Here is a 20,136-nt window from a genome sequence, read left to right as displayed (position 1 = left end):
TCTACCCTGCTTGTTCCTGTCTTGTTTGCTAGTTTGTTGCAGTGTGTTTCGTACCTGTTTTGTTCCTGCAGTTTTTTGAATGTCTGATTTCTCCGTGCTTGACTCTGCCTGCCGTTTTGTCCCGTTGCCTGATCGTTTGCCTGCCCGGTTCCTGACCCTGCCTGCTTCTGTTACCGACCCTGCTTTTGTCCACGGACTGCCTTCCGCTTTTCGACCCTGCCTGCTTTTGTTGCGCAACTTGCCTGCCGTCATTAATAAACCCGCCTGGAACCTGAAGCTCTCTTGGTCTGCAACTGAGTCCTTGCCTGAGCCCTTACATGGAGACACCACACGACCAATGTAATATTACATGACACTACATCATCTGATCATCAACAACCGTATAATTAAATAAATAGAATAGAATAACAGCACTAAAAATCTCAGCAGCATTTTGGCCAATTTTGGACTCTGGTCACCTATATTACTCAAATTCACACTAAACTAGTGTCACTGAATACTGAGGGCAAAACTACCAAGGTTTCCAGTACAACTCACAGACAGAGCTGATGTGAATACGATTGCTATTTTCATTAAAAAAGGCACTCTACACTAGCATTTAACTTTGTATCTTACTGACCTCTTATAATACTTTGCGATAACTGCTCTTAGCCTAGTGATGCATTTATTTGGAAGTCGCTCTGGGTAAGATCTGCTAAATGAGGTAATGTAATGTAATGACTGGTTTCATGGATGTCCAGCATTACTACAAACTTCACTAAAAAAACAGACGTCCTCTTGTAACACTAGACTTGCTCTGGTGGCAATAAAGTGTTATAAAACACCAGGGTCACACATATTATCATCATTGCCTGAAGAGACGACCCTGAGTCGTCAGTGTCTGTCTCAGGTGTCCTGATTTAACCTTTTCGACGCTAATGAGCTGGGATCAACCTCTGAAATATGTAGATGGGGGTGGAGTTTCATCAGAAACCCTGAGCTTAAAGTTGTCACCTCAGATAGAGGTTAATGCAGCATGCGTGATGTCTCATGGCTTCCTGCTGGATCAGCCACTCTATCCTGTTTGCGGCTATCGCAAAAAAAAAAGGAAGTAAATCCAGAATAAATGTAAAAGCTGTGACATGAGGGAGAGAGATCACCTCGGCTGCAGCATTTCCTGTTAGCTACGGCTTTGAAAAATGTCCCAGCATGGACCGGAATTGTTGTCTTTGACCCATTCTGCTGGTAACACATATTACATACAGCCTCCAGACATCAGGGGCTCCAGGTGAATACTGTGACCTTTTATAACTTCTACGGGACGGACATTCTCATACTTGCCGCTCTTCGTCTTCGATTTCCCTGTGCTCTTCCTGATGTCTCCTCCCCAATAAAGCTGGAGGGATGGGCCTAGTTAAAAGTGTCTAACCTCCAACGACATATTATACTGCATGTAATAAAGGTTTTACAATCTCATTTGACCTACTTGATTGCATCAGTAAAACTTTCCGCAAGCCTGACGTATGCTGCGTGTGACGTAAGACAGCCAACCCCCCCCCCCCCCCCTCCCCGCACTCTCCCCTTCAGCCGTGTAAAAAAACCCTCCAACACAGCCCCAAAAAAGGAAACCTGACGGAGGTCGGAACCCGTGCCCTTCCCCGGTCGAGCTGGCCAAATGATTCGTGCTCTCGGCCCCATTTGTTTCCTGAGTGCAGTCGAGATTTAATCTGGCTTAAAAATATGGATCGACATTTAGGAGACAAGTGAGCGGGTCTGGTAAAAAAAAAAAATGAAATAAATAAAATCATAATTGCTGTTAAGGCTTTGATGGCTTACTTGAAAGTGAATTGCAGAGCTTTAATGTTTTATCCAAAAATGAACATACTGTGCCCGTCCAAAGCAGATCACTGCTGGTAGTCCACAGTGTTACGTTGCCCATTCGCTGACCTAATTCTCAAATCGGATGCCCTAAAAAAAAGGGAACTTTCCTAATAAAAAGTGCATTCCAGCAAGGGGCGTGGTTGTAGGCTGAGTTAAATGAGTGGCCTACAATGAAGGATTCAGGATTTTTTTGTTACTGGAATACACCACAGTGATGCATTGGTACGTCTGCTTTCTGCTCCTTTAAAGTAATGACTCACAGCCTCTTAGGCTTACGCAGCTCTGACAGCAGAAACAACTGAAATAATACAGTGCTTACAACAAGGTCATTCAGATCCCACAGAGCAACACAATAATCTTAACCCTACACCTATACAAGACCCTGCCATGCTCATTCCTGACACGCCTAAAACATTACAGTCCTAGCACGTGGTTGTGTAACATAAGACCATGGAATTAACACCATCGCAACCACACACAATTACATCCACCCAACAATCCAACACTGCAACATAGACCGGTCACACTAATGACCCTCCAAAGACGCAGTTTCTCTTTCAGCATGGAAGCATATCTCACAAAGCAAAACCAACAAGGGGAAAGGATACTAACTGTAAACAGTGAGGTGAGGAAACAGACTATTCAATGAAACACTTCGGTAGATTGCTGAGATTGCTGTCCCCAGGTCTCAGAGCCATCAGTATTATTGCCAGGGGAATGTACCGCGGACCAAACTTAATGACATAGGCAAGAACAGTCACATCCAGGGATCTTTTTTAGCTATTGAAAAGATCCAGGGCTAAGTCAAGTTTGCCTGGGGCTTGTCTTTTTTTTTTTTTGAAGGGAGATCAGCATCGGTAGGCTAGGGAGGTTGTGTCTACCTTTATAAATAAAGAAATATTTATTTATAAATAAATATTGTCACAACTTCGCAAGCTGCAAGTGAAGTTCTGCTCTGTTACACAGTCTGTCTGTTGTTTTGCTATGAACACCTCCTTTTTCAGGGCGAAAATATTCGGGGCTATAGCCCCGAATGATCGGACCTAACGACGCCGCTGGTCACATCCACATGGTTCCTTCAGTGCGTCCAAGCAGACTGTAGTATAGACTTTCCTCACGAAAAGCAAAAGCGCTATTGGGCGTTACAAACTACAGAATTGTTCGGTGGAGAAATAAGGAGTGCGCAGAACAGCAGCGTGATAACGCGTGGCTCGATCTTCCATGTGTGTTGACATACTGATATACTGTCAGTATGAGGCAGTGTTCAGTGTCTGTGACAACCAAAGGATGCTACTTACTCTCCCCTTCCACTGGCTCAACAGCCTGTGGAGTTCAATACCAACTGCAGTCTCTGCAGTTATATGCATTTTTACATCACACAGTTTTTTCTAAATTTCATCTTGAAATGAAACTCAAATACTTGGTAAATTATAACAATGCTTTGCAGTGCTTTTAAATAGCTAGTCATTATAATCTGTTATTGAATTGCACCCAGAACCCCATTGGATTAAGCAGCTTTATTTAGTCCTATGTATGAATCTGTTGCTAGCTGAGGGCCCTCCACCTGCAGAGAGGGGCTCACCTTTCACGCTGTCTATCTCTTCGCAGCTGGTGTACTCGGGCGTGGAGCCGCCCTCCTCCTCCGAGCTGCTGACGGACATCTGCCTCTTGTTGACCCCGCGCTTGGTCTTGTAGGGCCGGGGCGGGGGCGGGCGCAGGGATTCCGACTGGTCCGAGCTGAGCGAGTCGTTGCGCAGCATGCTCTCCATCTTCTCACGCTTGGTCTTACGCAGGACGGCGGCGGAGCCGGGGTCCAGGTGGCTCTTTCTGCCCCAGTCCTGGGGCTCCCTGAGGTCCGGCGGGCCTGGGGGGGCGGCCGGTCCACCCCGTGGCGCCGGGGGCTGGGGGCCGTGACTCTGTTTGGACAGGGGGGCCTGCACCCCGCCGCCCCCCGTGGTCCTGTCCACCGAGTAAGAGCGATGGTTCTCCAGGGGCGCCTTGCGGTCGGCCTCGCCGGCCCGCTGCCTGCCCAGCCGGTTCTCGGGCACGTCCCCGCCCCCACCCCCGCCGCCCCCGCCCTCGCTCGGCAGGCCCACCTCGTTGATGGCCACGTCGCTGTGCCGCCGCTCGTGACGCACCTTGGACACCTTGGCGTGCATGCGCATCTCCTGCTCCTCAGGCTGCGGCTTGACTGGGTAGCGGGCCAGGTTGGGGTCGCTGCGGTAGCGTGTCTGGAACTCCTCCTCCCGCCGCTGCCTCTCCTCGTCCTCCCGCCTCCTCTGCTCCGCCGCGTCGCCGTAGTCCTGGGAGCGGCCCTTCTCCAGGCGCCGGCTCTCCCGTCGGTCCCCGGGTTCGCGCTCCTCCGACGCCTGGGACAGGAGCTTGCCCGGGCCACGCCGGCGCTCCCCTCGGATCAGTATCTTCCCGTTCTGCTCCGGGAGTGACAACGGCCTTTTCCTGAACGAGTGGAGGAGAGAGAGAGAGGGCAATGGGAATAGCTAAAACAAGGGAAACTTGTCTGTTTGTTTTACAATGGATGCACAGAAGTGTGAACCAGGCAAGTTATTTCTAACACAAGAGCTGTGCTGAATTTGTAATGTCATGTTCTCCTACATAAAACAATGAATTAAAAACTTCCAAGGGTAAAACATTTGACTCAGCATCTGAGTTAGTTAAGTTTGAGCAGCTCTTTAAAAAACAGAATTAAAAAATTCAAGCACAGTAATTCATGTACAACAGTCTGAATGTCTTACATCTCTACACTAGGGAATGTCTTTACCAGTAAAACGCAAGCATATGATGTATTTATGTTTAAACACATTTGAAATCTCACCTTCCTGAATTGATACAGCAGACTTGTGACATCTTTTACATGCCGTACTACTCCCATATGTTAATTGTCTGTTTGGTATACATAACAGCATAGCAAATTTGCCACCGTTATCTGTTGCTTCATCACCGTATACTATACTACCATCCTTCTATCCCACTAAAGTCCTTTGCAGGGATCGCAGCTGTGAGGTAAGTCGTGTTTTGAGCTGGACTACGCATTTAATTTCCAGCTCCACACAAAACAACCGAGCGGCTACTGCACGTGCTCACAGGTTAGCGTGACACGTAATAAGCACAGTAATCCGTCATCGCAGGGGTCATCTCAATAACAGCAGCGACCGGCCGTCACGCCCCCCCCCCCCCCCCCCCAGAGATCAACAGAGGGGCGTACTTTTCCCGTGGCGGCTCACTGCGGGAGCGTAGCGGAGGCATGTTGGTCTGGACGGGGTCGGGTCCCTTGCCGCGGTCAGCGGCGGCAGCGGTGGTGGCAGCGGCGGCGGGCTGCATGGTGTCCGGGCCGGCGCTGCCTGAGCTGAGGGGGTTCTGTGACCTGGAGCGCACTTTCTTGTCCCGCGCGGCCTCACCGCACATGGCCGGGTCGCTCAGGGCCGCGCCCAGACTCGAGGGCTTCCCGCCCCGCCCGGAAAACCATTCTCCCGACTTGGTGAGGATCTCCTGCTGCTTACGGCAGAGGTTGCATACCCACATTACCTGGGAGCGGAGGAGAGAGCGAGGGGCGGGGGAGGTGAGGACAGAGGGACAAGGGTGAAATCAGTTTTACATGATTCTTCGTTTTCCTCCTTCTCTTTATCCATTACTTTCCTGTAGTTTAAAAGCCTATCTAGGGGTCGGTGTTGGAGACTAGCCTTGGCCAAAAACACTACCATAATGCACCTGATCATTTTATTGCACCATTTATCAATGTTAAATTTGATCTCTCCCTACCAAATTCAGTGAATGCATAATTCATAATTTTCTTTTTCTTCTCTTTAAAAATGTGGTGTTGTGAACAGAGGTAATAACAGAAATGACATCCATAGCCATTAAATATAGAAGGCATATAATCAAATACATAGGAAACCTTATGTAACCTACAAGCCTGAAGCACATCATACTACCCTACCCATACTACAGCTGTACACATACAGTACCATACCATAATGGCATCTTTCAAAGTATGCATTCAATACAGTCAAACAGCAATAAAAATATCTTGGCTAACATGGGTCAGCCCAGACTACAGCTACACATAAAAAGGAAATTAGATATGAGAAGAACAACTTCAGATGTCAACCTGGAGTCATTAACTGCCATCTTGGCGTGACTAGTTTGCAACTTAAGGTAAAGCCACACACCGTTAGAGACTCTTAAAAAGAACACAGAGGGTAATCAGTAGTGCACAAGCCAGTCCATCCCTCTCTGAAAATTAATCTGCATACTATGCCCATTCATTTACATTTATTCATTTGGCAGACCGTTTTTATTCAAAACATCTTACAAGTGAGGCAGAGTACAACACACGGGTGTTTCTGCCTAAGTATACCTAAAGAAGCGTGCCGTCACCTGTGCCGACATAAACGGCCTTTTCTTAGGTATTCCAAGATAAGTTGAAGCAACATGAGAGGGCAGGACTCTTTTCCAATGTGACCAATAGCCTAAGAGGCTCTGTGAATGACAGCTGTGAGGGGCTCTCTCAGGAAGACTTGTCCAACGTGTTTGATGAGCTGTCAGTAAATAGGGACAGCTGAATCTCTGGCCAGAGAACGGACAGGATGGTAACCTCTGCACTGCCCGGGAGGGCCTGGGTGACTGAGAGCAGATGAAGTGAACCTCAGGAACGCAGGAATTAGTGAGTCTACTCCACCTGATCTTTATTCCCGTCAGTACTTTATTCTGAGCTCTAATAGAATCGTTAATGGTTCATTTATGAGGCGGATGATAGAGTTTCCTAAAATACCTCCTCGCGTTCCGTCTTTTTTTTTTTTTCCTCCTTCCTTTTCTGCCCTGCTCTCCTTCCAATCGCATTTGATTAAAAATGAAAAGCCATGTGCAGAGCAGGGAGCAAGCAAGGCTACATCAATGCGGCTATATATAGCCAGACAGTCACCCGGTCCATTAGGGTCTTTGGACTAATTGTCACACACGTGCACCATTCTCCCCATCTGAAACGCAGCAACTGCCCAAGCACAGCAAAACTAACCAGCCATGTTTTCTGACACGGCCTTCTGGCACACTAGCAATGCCAGCAAATCTGTCACCGGCTCCACAGTGATGCTGTAGACCTACACCTAGGCTGTCTGTGTCCTCACAGGCATCTAATGTAATCAGCTGTGACAGTTAAACTACCACATATAAAAGTACAGAAATGCAGAATGTGAAATGTAGCCACTTTCTTAATTGCACTGAAAGAAGTGGTAAGACTCTGGGTTTGGAGCTGGAGAGCTGCTGGTATGAAAGCCTGGAGCAGCAATACTGTTCTGCGCTTTAGCAATGCGTTTAGCCTGACTCAGTTCAGTAAATATCCAACTGCACAAATGCACAATGTGAGTCACCCCGGATAATGGCTGCCTGCTGAACAAATATCAGCTTTTTGTCTCCGGGTCTCTGGATGTAATACAAAAAAAGGTTGTTTCCTGAATATTACTGAGGTCAGTAATATTCTTCTGTCCTTTCCTACACAGCGTGAACAGGAGTCACTTTATCACCTTTGAGCAGGAGCCTGACCCAGACAGTCACTCAACAGCTAGGCTGGCAAGCAGCAAGCCTCTCACATACCCACACACTGAAAACAGCCCCAGACCTGGGTTGAACAAACAACCACTGCCATAACACCTGTGTGTAAACTAGGGCCCAGAGACAAAGAAAGCTCACTTGTTTGGATGAGAAATTTGACGCAACATCTTTTGGTGAAGCAGAGCACATCCCATAATAGGTATTGGAGAGCAAATTGTCAATACGTGCACAGATCAAATTGGGGTCACTAATGTTAAGAGGAACCTATTAAAATCTGAGAAAAATGACACCTGCCTGTTTCTGACCTTCATGTAAACTCACCCATTCGTTGCCACAGCATGTTGACATTTGACCCCTCCTTCTCCTACAGCTAGTTTCTTACCACATGTTAACAGCTTACATAATGGTGCAGATGTCTGGTTTCAAAATTACACAAGAACCCCAAGTAAAATAATTTTTAAAATATATAACGACAGAGCGATAAAAATAATCTTTCCTTGAGAGGGTTATGAATCCCATACTTACACACAGCCATCTTTACAAAAAAAAAATTTAACTCCTCAGAAGAATGGAATGAAACCTGTTCAAATATATCCCTTCCTGTCAGGTTCGATGGAAAAAAAAAAGGCGGAAAAGGTGAAAAATGCCAAATGTTTCGCCGCTGCTGAACAACGCCGGCGATGGGGCTTCCGCCCAAAGACACGACCGCTACGCAGAGTGATGGAGGAGCCCTTCCAGCGGACAGCACACACGCATCATGCCCTGATTGAATACACTTGGCGCGAGTCCAGACTAATCCAAAGTAAATCAGATGCACAATCCACAGCTGTCGGGCACCCAGTGAAACACTCCCAGGAACGGATTAGAAACCCCTCTAATCCCGTCTCCTCACCATTATTTAATATGTCGGCCCAGCACGCGGGAACGGGTGACAATGCCGCCTTCTCCCCCCGGAGGAGTCCCAAAACAACAATCTGGTAATTATCAGCGACACAAAACACGCCACAGGGGTCCGCTTCATTCACGCTGTGCGCGATGGTCACCGGGGAGGGGAGAAATATCATTCACTAAAACGAGGTGCACGCTTTGGCCATGGTGAAGATAAAGGAATGGATTAAAAGAAAATCAATTTGTGAGGGAACGATGTGGAAAGATGTAATTATGATGCCCCCAGATTCTCATTGATGCAAAAAAGAAAAACTGCCCACTTGTCTGCGGAGTACTCTCTGATGTTTGGCGTGGTTGAGGAGGGGTAAAATAATCCACGGATAATCCTTGAATTAGATCGCATTCCAACAGCATGCACGCAAGGGGATACGGTCATTTTTTCTAATCTAGCACAAGGCTATCTCCAGTTGAATACAAAGCTATTAAGATCAGAACTCATTTCTAAAAGCATGCCTATGTATGTTATGTGCCTCTCTGGGGAGACGGGAGTGGAGAATGCATTGCACACAACAATAAAAAATGTAAGGCGCTAAAAAACGCAGAAAAAAGCGAATTCCATCCCTGGACCACTAGTACTGTGTATTCCTGGACAAAGCTGTGGGGTGGGGGCACTTTAGCATACGGATTAGCCGAAGCATCCACCATGGGGACATTACAAAGAGCAGGGCCCGTAATGTGGACAGGAGCGTTTATACGCTTTATACTGCCAGTGTAGCTCACAGCTGTAAATCATATCCCCGTCCAACCGCTACGCAGGCGCCCGAGTGCAGGTGCGGCGATCCCACCAGAGCCGTGACTCACCGCGGTGTCACCTCGAGTTCACGTCACCGTGCACTGCGGCGTGCATTCTGCAAAAGCGGACTCCTTTCATTAACCCCGTCGAACACATCAGTCCTGTTGACACGGGCAAAAATAATCCTCGGGTTTTTGGGTAAAAACCGTGTGTGTGTGTGTACACGGGCAGGTCCAGGCGCGTGGGCCTACGCGTGGAACGGCGTGCTGCGTATCCCTGGACACGAGAGTGAGTGCGTGTTATGTCTTTCCTTACACGTTGCAGCGCTGATCGCTCTCTGCCTTTTCCATGGTAACCAGATCGCTGAAACGGAGACAGTTCTTTGTTTCTGCACTGTTTTGGCGCTATCAGAAGCAGTGGGTCCTCAACATTCCGCTTGCCGAGGACGTGTGCAGCCCGTGCTCACCAGTGCTTAATTTCAGGATTCCTCCAGGGAGTATGGTACCATACAGATAAACAAATCAAATTTGTATTAGACTATCCGTCCTGCTGCTCAGAAAGTGTGGCAAGTCAGATTCACAAGTAACCATATTTATCCATATTTTCAACTAGGGGTGGTGTATGTATTCTATCAGTAAACATATCCTGGATATATAGGATTAGGGGGAGACCAACCACTAAGGGAAGTCTATTTTTGTGTATATAGACAGAAAAATATAGATCTATGACACAGTGCCACTGGACCATAGGTCCAACAAGAGCCTAACTAGCTGCTGCAAACCATGAAGCTGTTGGACAGCAGTGATTGTTACCTCTTAGCATTTTGACCATCAGTGCGGTTAGATGATAGAAGATTAGAGACTGATATTCTGCTTCATGCAATTTGAAGAGACATGTCCCAAGTGTCACACCTCTGCTGCTCATGACCCACTTGCACCGCCGGCCATTGCATCCAGATCTGAACATAAATGAAAACCAGCTAATTGTTTCTGCTTCTTTGCATCCCTACCCCCTTGTGACAGTGCATTGTATAGTGCTGATGGTAGGCCACCACGGTCCACAAACCAGCAAGGTAGGCCTCAGGAAGAGTACTGACTTCCAAGCGAAAGGCACATCCAGAGATGCATTACAAATACACCTTAAGAGTTACCCACTCTAACCCGCAGGAAGGAGGGGGAAACAAGGTCTAGGGATTTGGCCAATGTCTGTTGTGTCCTGAGAAATTCCCACGTCAATCCATCAGCCCTGTGTTCCAGCCTACTTCCCCAGCGTCCGGGACACAGAGTGCTGGCCGACCGCCATTCATCAAAGGGAGTTTTTTTTATTTTTTTATTTTCTGTTTCGGACAGCCCTTCATTCTTTTTAAATCGGATCTCCGTCCGTTTCTGAAAAGGTGGTGGTGAAAGAATGATCAGCGTTTAACATAAATATCGCTGGGTGTCAGCTCCCCTAAACAGGTGAAATGAATGGAGTCCACCGGCAGAGGGTTGGACGGAGCAACTCCACTGGCCACACTCTCCTGACAGCTTGACATATGGGACAGCACAGGCCAAAGCACCACCAATAATTCACTGAATTATAAATCCTGGATAAAGGAGATTATCCTCCATTTCTTCTAATGAGCCTGTAGATCACCTCTTGGAGAATGTTACCCTCCAGACTATATTTAACCTCCGCTTGATGTTTCGCTCTTCCACGTAGCATTTCAATTGTTGAATCCATCACCGATAGCATTAATTATTCATGGTGAACCTCCTGCTGATGTTACAAAATCTTTCTTGCTCTTTGTATGCCGAGGTAGTCATTTCTCTTTGATAAGGCACCTCTAGATCGATAAAATGATAAGTTTAGCCTTGCTTCTTTTCCAAACAAATCAATTTCCAAAGAATTAGGCTGGTTGGCATCTAGTACCTTATACCAGTCTGGAGGCTCAGAGCAGTCCTCTCAATCTCATCTCATGTGTCAGCATTTCGTTCAGACAGAATATATGTATTTTACATAATGAAAATAATTTCAAAATCCTAATGTCTTCACGTCATCTGCTGTTTTTTTTTTTCCTGTTTGTGTAAGCATGACAGATTCACTCCTCAGTACTGTTGCTTAATGAAACCACTAGATGGCATTACAACACCTACTGTTGTGGTAATGGATTACCACACACGATTTTCCCCATATGATTCATCAAAGCAGGTTAACTTAAAAGTTACCATTATTCAAAGTCTGTGGAGTATTGTTGCACTGAATTAAAAATGAAAAAAGAGAGAAAGATAGCAAACAACAACATCACAACATCGACATTCTCCCTGAAGAGGACTCAAATTCTCAGCGATCAAAGCCCATAAACTAACCAGAGGAGCAGAGAGAGGGGAATCAATGATTATAATCTTTACATGTTGTCTTTTGCACAGAGAATAAGACCTGGCCAGTGTTACTTACTGCCATCAATACACTCAGCTGTAACATCTCAGGGTTCAATTGACCAGACCTTCCAGCTGACTGCAGTCAAAAATGGATTACAATACAAGACAAACGCATGTTAGCAAAGCCCTCCTGTCATTAACACAGCAACATGAAGATTACTCATTGGAAAAAATGCACAAATAAACAAGATGCACAAATAACATATCAGTGCACAGTTCAGTCAGCTGCTTAGAAAATAACCTCTACCTTCTTTACAGCAAGTCAAATTTTAAATGGTTCCTGTACAACTGAGTGCAAATGATCCCAAAGCTCCCAAAGCTTGTCCAAAGTATTCTATTCATCTAACTACCTTTTCAGTAGCAGATGCACTGTTATTATGTGGGCTTGGTGGGACTGAATCTCTCCGGGCATCCGGGTACCTTTCCTTAGCAACACTCCCAGAAGGTTAAAGCTTTCCCTTGAGTGGCATTCATTAAATCTCAGAGTCATTCATGGCAAATCATTTCAAAACAAAGACCCAACATATCCTTTGGTGTGGGTTGTACAACCACAGCACGAAGGAAAAGGCATTAGTGTGTTTCTCAATCCAAATAATTTCCCTGTGAGATGTCAAAAGTATAGTTATAAACTGGTTATAAAACAAAAGGCACTTCTAATATTCATATTGCAATATGAATTGTGACACAGCTTTAGTGTTGCCAGAGCTAGACCTCATTTTGTACCTAACAATTCCTGTTGCCATATAAATACTAATTTTTACTGCTTTGTCAAAGTGGACCTCTTATGTGTTATATTCTATGTTACTGCAGTCATATATACTATGCTAAAGTGAACTTAGCGAGCATCACGACATGTGTATTGCAAATCTGTCCTCTTCAGGTGATTTAGTTTCACCAGCTATTTTTATTTCAATATAGAATAGATGTGCATAAATGTGCAGTGATCATATGCATACAAGTATACCTTTTATAGTAAAAGCTGCATTATTAATGAAGAAAAAGAATGATACAGAGATTGATAGCTTGTCACTATTCCTTCCAACCAATGTCAAAAAATCTTGTACTCTCATGTACTGGCAGGTATTTGTTTTCATTCAATGTTTTTCATGGCCATGCTCATAATATCACATCATTGAGGTTAATTAGGCCCTGTTTGACATTCCATGTCTCCTGGAAACAGGTAACTATGGTAACTACACCAGCTAAAGAGTATGTCATAGACATTTCATGTTCTCTAGGACTTGAACAGGAAGGAGGACGTTCCTGGCAAGTGCAGAAGTTGGCAATTATTGGATAAGTGTGCTGTTACCCTCTAAAAGTTTCCTTTTGGCCAAATGCCATATTCAGTGCATGTATTAATATGGACATCATTTACATGGTGACATCTCAAAGCCTGATGCCTCACAATTGGGAGTGTTTCATCTTAAACTTCGGGTACCAATCTAAGGTTTCATTTTCTGGCTTGACTTTGGGCCTTGGCTTGGAAATGCACTCTGATGCCAAAAGAACTGCATTAGTGCTGATGTTTACTAATGTAACTCAAATAGATTACATGCACTGTTTGGCTGTGGAATACGTCTGTGTAATGGACAGATTCTTAGCTTCTCAACAGTGTCCATTTTGTATTTTTGTTCAATGACCCGTACACAAATACAGCAAAAAATAAGACACAACTACACCTCCCACACCCCTAAGCTGGAGAGGCAGGGCAGCTTGTTTTTAAAATGAACTTAACTTTCAACATTGGACATAAGATGTTAGTATGCTAAGAGGCACATCAAGCTAGGTTAGCATGGAGTTGCTGGGGGTCTGGGGTTGGGTTTCTCAGATGCGGGCGGGATGCCTGGCGTTTAAGGTGGTGTAATAATGCTGTAGCCTGTAAAGCTTAAATGTTACACTGAAATGGTAAGGAGGTGCTAACTGCTGTGGTATACCTTAATGCTGAGTGCAGCGGAGCAGCGGTATGCAGTGATTCCAGGGCATTCTCTCAAACGGCAGTGACTGCTTGTTGCAGTGTGCTGTATAACATCGCAGGCAGTGGGCATGCTATATGTGTCATACCACAGCAGCACGACCTCCAGAAGGTGACGCTACTCCTACTGCTTGAATTTTGCTAGGCCTTTGAAAGAGCCTTCCGGAGTTCAGATCAAACTAATATAAGCAGACAACAAACAAAGGAACCAGAGAAAGGGAATGAACAAAACCATGAAAGAGGACCTCTATAAGCAGCCATTGATAAGACCAGTGGGAGGAAAAAGGAGTCTGGTGTTGCACAGAAATATTGTGACATAAGAGTGACAGACAGAACTATATCCCACTCTTTCCTAGCCCCTGGAGCAGCCCTCTAATGTACGGCAAGCATATGAAAACAGGTACACTTCCTTCCATTTACCCTGGAAAATAGGAAAACCCTTGCTTGGTAGCTTCTTTTAAGGTCTTAACCCCCTCGAATCTAATTTAAGGGACTTAAAAGACATCCAGACAGAAATGAGGGAAACCTTTATGCTAATTTTCTAAGTTTACAGGCCCAGTAAATCATCCTTCACTTCAAATATACATATAGATGTATATTCTTTATTTCGAGGGGCATTGATTTTGCATAAAGGGGTTGGGTTGTACTCCTGACTGTAGACTCTTTACAGTTCCTTACAGATTTAAATTCATGTCTTGCATCTTTGGGCTATGAATGCGCATAACGAAGATGAGAGGGGAGAGAAGGCTCTGACAGCAACACGAGATTTGCTTTTTTCTCTCTCTAATACCCAGCAAACAAGGGCGATATGACTGTTGTTCGGTGATGCAAGCCATTGGCACCCGAGGTGGAATCCACCTTTTCTTTGGATCTCCTCTGCATACTCTCTGCTCTACAGATTAAATGCCTGTCTTCCGTCTCTCAGCTGTCGCAAAGATGCATGTGCTCTTTCGTAAGGATTTGAAACAGGAACATAATCCAGTCACTAAAAGATTACAGGATATATATCTTAAGACAGTTGTTTTTTTTCAGATGCTAATGTGCAACAGTGAGAAAGCTGTTGCAGATATTGGATGCAGTCTACATCTACCATCTTCAGCACAGGAGAAAATAGCTCTGAGGTGCTGCAGGAATGCACAGCTCTGAATGTACTTCGCACCCATGACAACATGACAGATAAGATGCATGTGACATCCTCTGTAGTATAAATGTTGGAAGTTAGATCCATGGAGACAATCATATGTTCCCAGACAATCAAATGCACACACGCAAACACACACACACACACACACACACACACACAAACACACACATATTGTGCATACACACTTGCATACACACACAGATACACATATGCGCACATACACATGCACACACACACAAACACGCACTCAGATGCATATGCACACACAGATATAGACACACATTCATACACACATGCGCACACATATACGCACATACACACACACACGCACACACACACATGCACATGTTACACGCTCTGCTTCGGAAATTCCCTTTGGATATTGGCCGCTTGCCCTCACGAGCTTGCAGTGTGGGATAATTGGACAGACTTGGTATTGGAGTTAGCTGATTGTGGGGCCAGTGTCTGAAACGGCACCAGTCCTCTCCCCTCCCCAGTGGCATGCCTGGTGCGGGTCCAGAGCACGGGCAGGCAGCATGCAGGGATGCGCGGTCGCTCTGCGGTCAGACCCCCCCCCTGTCAGTGAGTGTGTCTGTGTGTGGACCCCCCTCTCTGACCCAGGCGTCAGGGCCCAGAGGGGGCGGCGGTCATGCCACAGGGCGGCAGCGCCCTGCTGGCGGGGGGTGGGGCGGGGGGCATCCGCGTCCCCCTCCCCCCCTCCACCCTGACAGCACTATGGTGAGAGCACGCCTCGCGATTCATGCAGTCTTACCCTGTCCTTCACTATGAGACACTTTGCAAGGGAAGAAGACAAAGCAAGGACTGTGTGTTAGAGTCAAGCCTCACCCACGGGCATCTTTGCTACAACACTCCTGCCTCTATAAGGGTTAAGAACAGATCCAGCACAAACAATGTGCCCTTGGAAATGGACACTCTGAAGACTTCAATATCTGGATGGTTAAAACCGCTGTACTCCAATAGTGAACCATTTTTAATCCTATTACATCATTTAAAAGCATCCATGTATTTCTTTTTATCCACATGTGCACAAGTAGTAATTAAAGTAAAGATGGTCAAATTGTACAGGTTTTTGAGGCAGCCACAAACACGCATCTAAGACTACGTGCATGTACACACAGGGCACAACACAGACATGGATACACATCACAGACTCATACACATGTACACATAAACACAACACAGATACAAACACACGTGCATGTGCACACATGCGCAAACACACACACACACAAACGGACACATACCCACAACACAGACATACACACAAACACACATATACACTTACACAAGGAACATATGGACACACACAGACCTGTCTTCCTCGAGCAAAGGGAGAATGCTGCTTAAATGCTGTCTGAGGAAAGGCACATTATCTCCCTAATAATCCCAAGTTATTGGGTAAAATCTGGATGTGGATAAAAAGATCCTTCACAGTAGTTACTGCATGGTGCCAATGCATATCTTCTATCTTTTTAATTATTCCCCAGAAGCAACAACAAGGCTGACAGTAATGAAAGGAAAACTGAAAAGGTGCTAACCACTTTGTCCTCCTTGTGCCATGCAGTCCAGGAAGCGGTGAGGAGTGAGAAACAAGTGAACAGAGAGAGAAAGAGAGAAAGAAAAAGAAAAGGCAAAGGGGAGGGAGTGATAACTGTTAATAATTAATAGCATAGCATAGTGGACAACAGCATGTGTCCATCTTCCATTTCATCCATCAGAGACAGACACAGTGATGGTGTCAGTGACGGTGGCGGTGAGGGTGGGGTGAGTCAGCGATGGCGGACATGCGTGACGACGTACCAATGACCTCATGCCAGTAACACCACTACCACACAGTGCCGGTCAGGCGATGGGAACACAAAGAGACAGATGTGGAAAATGCCCGCTAACTTTAGGTGTCTGCTTTGAATATTGTGTCTGATTTCAGAAGACCTGATGACCCCATAAGCAAGAGGTTTACCTTGCTTGCTGATTGAGCCTCAGGCATATACTGTACATTTTAAACCTGGTCGTCCCTTTTATTGAAAACATATTTCCCTGTGCTGGTGTGATGCCTCCTTCAGGATGTTACCGTGTGGCACATTTTTATATTCGGTTTGGGAAACAGCTAATTATTTGTTACTGGGTGAATGTAAATGTCTTGTTTCCGCTGAATATCTTTCATTTCGCAACCCCTGCGGTGAATACAGGGGATTGTTGGGGGGAGGGCGATAAATAGTAATTACATCACAGGCAGCCCCTTTGTCTTCGGCCCTGTCGGCGAGCGCGGTGGTCTTTGCGCGGCTTTAAAATACGCACCACGCAGAAATTCTATAGATAAATAAGCGAACAAACTAACAACTACAAATCAACACAGACGGAAAGAAATATTGACATGAGAACAATGCACCGGGCGCACCGCGAACACGGACAACAATTATTTATATAATAAAACAAAGCGCACACTTCCTAATCCAATTATTCCACTCGGCTGACGGTCCCCAACAGAGCTGCTGGAGGACCCCTCCAACTCGAATGGAAAACAGTCAAGACACATTTCACCAACTGTCGGAGAATAACACAATTCATCCAAAACACGTACGTGCGGAGTCTGGTCTAAGCATAGTAGGCAGGAACAAGTGAACCCAGCCCCACTCCCTATCAAATCCAGACTTATTTAGCCTTATCTCTTATTTCCTTTCTCCATATTAATGAACAGTATATCTGCCTATCCGTCGCAATCTAAGAACCTAAGTTTTGCTCATCCACACATTATTTAATGTCCTCAGTTTACGGGCCTCCCGTGTCTTCCTAATAACCAGTATGCGTTCTCCTGTAATAATCCATGATCTGTCCCCTAGCAGCTATTGTTCCTTGGCTCGTTTTCCAAATTAACTGTTCTAAATGACTTGCAGATTAATTGGAATTCCATTTGAGCATATTGTATTTTTAAATTGTATTCAAGTGCAATTGTGTATAGTAGATTTAGTTTGATACCTCATTTATTATTGTAATTAATGCCGAATGCTTCGCTAGCTGCCCTGGATAAATCCTGCAAGCAAATGGTTTTAAGTTGGGAAAACCTCTTTTTTTCATGAGTCATGATTTCTCAGCCCCCACAAGCTTAAATGATTCATTTACTTTTCAAGAGAACTGAAGGAGGTGGAACGATTATGCAAAATTAATATAGGTCAGATGAGATCCTACATTATATTAAATGTTCCTTATACCTGTGTAATTACGCCATAATAAGATAATAAGCAACTATGTCGGTAGACATTGTCTGACAGTGACTAATAAGCATAGGGAAGTTCATGATTTATGGAATAACTTGTTATCTAATTAACCCTGATCCAAACTACAACCCTATCTCAGTGAACTCTAAATCAAAAACCCCTCCCGTAATTACTCAAGTTATTTTTGTTACAAAAACTTACTTGTATAACTACAATGAATTTAGACATTAGAAATAAATTGAAATCAATTAAGTAAATAAAAAAAACTACTATTGGTATTATTAGTAGTAGTAGTATTCGTAGTATTAGTAGCATCAAAAGTATTGTTATTATTAGTAGTAGAGTTAGTAGTGGCGGTATTATGTCTCTGTGATTTATGGAGTTAGGTTCATGGCACGGCCGGGCGTTCTGTCCTTCCCTGTGTGCCTCTCTTCCCAGCAGTGAGCCTAGCTGGGATCAGCGGAACCGAGGCAGCTTGGCGATCAGCATGCCCAGGGCTGTGAGCTCACTGCCAGGTACGCCGCCCTGGAGGGAGCAGCTCCCCCGCCAGCGGGCTCTCAGCAGGACCCCGGGGTAAGGATGCTTAATATAGACTTTTTTTTCCCCCCTACCATCAGTCCATTCTCACAGGATGTGCACCAAAACACAGCCTGGACGAAGGCACCAGATCGTCCACCAGCCCCTCTGCACAACACTGCCCGTGGCCTCTCGTGGCTCAGTCGGTCGTGTGCTTCGTATTCAAAGGAGACGTCCTTTTAGGGGTTGGGGTGGGGGCGGTTGAACTGTGACTCTGGCTAATTAGCACCACGTTGCCTTTCTTTCTCTGAGGCGTCCTCATGCCCCTCGCTAATCCACACTTCAAGGCCTCCCTTTATGTTCTCTCTACTTTGCGGGATTGTTATGAATCAACGCTAATTAGGGCACCAGGTTCAGCGGCAGCTGGCTCAAAAGGGAGCGATCGTTAAATATCGAGCTCTGGGAGGGTGTCACCGTTTGAGGGGTTCCCTGTGGCGCCCCCTCCGCCCCACCGCGCTTCCACGCGGGCCCCTGAACCCAGATCCGGCTGGCCTCCTAGCAGCAGGCCCGGTCCTCTCCTCCTGCTAATGCCTCATTAACCTTTCCCGATCCACTCCTGTGTTCATCAGAGCTTCTCTGAGGTCAGCCTCACCCAGCTTCCATGTCCTCACTTTAGAACAGATACATCTTCATTCCTATGGTGGCTAGCAGCAGTTAAATGAGCTGTAGTAAATACTGTCAGTTCATTAGTTCAAGGAAACATCAATATGAAAATAGTCTGGATCAGAATTAGAATGAACTTAGAATGATCTGTAGATAATGTAGGTAATGTAGATTATAATGCTTAAAAATTTACATTTTACATGCTCTGTCAGCTATTTATACATTTTGACCGCAATATACAGCAATTACTTTATTTATAAACACCAGTAAAATATTTTTTCTCAACACTGCTGAGAAAATAAGAAACACATTTTGACTACCCTTCATTATAAGCTAGGGGCTGAGCCCTGTTTAAAAACCCACAAGCCAAGCTTTAAGACTGGGTGCTTAGCTGGGCATTGGAAAAAGAGCCAGAGAGGTTAACGGTTGAATGCAAACACCTCTGAGGAACCTCTGATGATTCACCCCTGATCACTTCCAATCTATTTCCATCCTCAGACAAGGGACCTGTCCTCCATGCCCTGGTTTCTGATGCCCAATAAGTGTTAACAAACTTGGTTTGCTCCAATCTGCTTCCAGTCGCAATACCTGACCTCCTCTTCATCTTTTCTGTACCTCTTTCCTTCTTCCATCTCCTCCTGGATCACAGCCCATCTACTGAAACTGATCCTCTCCACGGTGGGCATGTTACACCTCCCAACTGAAACTATCTCCCTCCCACCTTGATTTAACCACATCAGCTTAATGTTTGACAATGCACTTTCCCTCTGCCTGAACATCATCGTGCAGACGTGACACGTCTTTCATGGAAGCATACACCCGTCCACTTGTCACTATCACCTGCACTCTGATGATGGTCTAGGCTCTAAACCACGACAATTCCCTCCAACCGCTCAAACTTTCCCAGAAGTCTGAAATCTGACTGGGCTTTTCTTATGTCATTTACACTCAGGCCACGCCTCTCCTTGTGTCCCTCTGCTAGCCAATCACAGCCTACATCTCCTTGGGAACACTGGCGCTGGCATATCAGGCCCTCCACTGCACAGACCCTACTTACTACAGCTCTCTGATCTCTCCCA

The 20,136-nt window shown here is 45.6% G+C and overlaps 1 protein-coding gene across 12 annotated transcripts in view; it reads right to left on the bottom strand.

Moving 5' to 3' along the window:
• Positions 1-20,136, bottom strand: part of rims1b (regulating synaptic membrane exocytosis 1b) — a 92,049-nt gene that overhangs the window by 39,955 nt on the left and 31,958 nt on the right. For 11 of the 12 annotated variants that reach the window (XM_036525080.1, XM_036524985.1, XM_036525019.1 and 8 more), the window contains exons 3-6: positions 16,202-16,213; positions 15,415-15,435; positions 5,084-5,403; positions 3,443-4,317 (exon numbers count right to left, since the gene is read on the bottom strand). In XM_036525080.1, the coding sequence (XP_036380973.1) occupies positions 3,443-4,317; positions 5,084-5,403; positions 15,415-15,435; positions 16,202-16,213 (1,228 nt within the window). The remainder of the gene's footprint in view (positions 1-3,442; positions 4,318-5,083; positions 5,404-15,414; positions 15,436-16,201; positions 16,214-20,136) is intronic. The other variant, XM_036525001.1, reaches the window with a different exon arrangement.

Source organism: Megalops cyprinoides, chromosome 1, assembly GCF_013368585.1.
Source record: "Megalops cyprinoides isolate fMegCyp1 chromosome 1, fMegCyp1.pri, whole genome shotgun sequence".
NCBI lineage: Eukaryota > Metazoa > Chordata > Actinopteri > Elopiformes > Megalopidae > Megalops > Megalops cyprinoides.
Note: the sequence above shows the minus strand (reverse complement) of the source record. Positions and strands in the feature narration are given on the sequence as shown.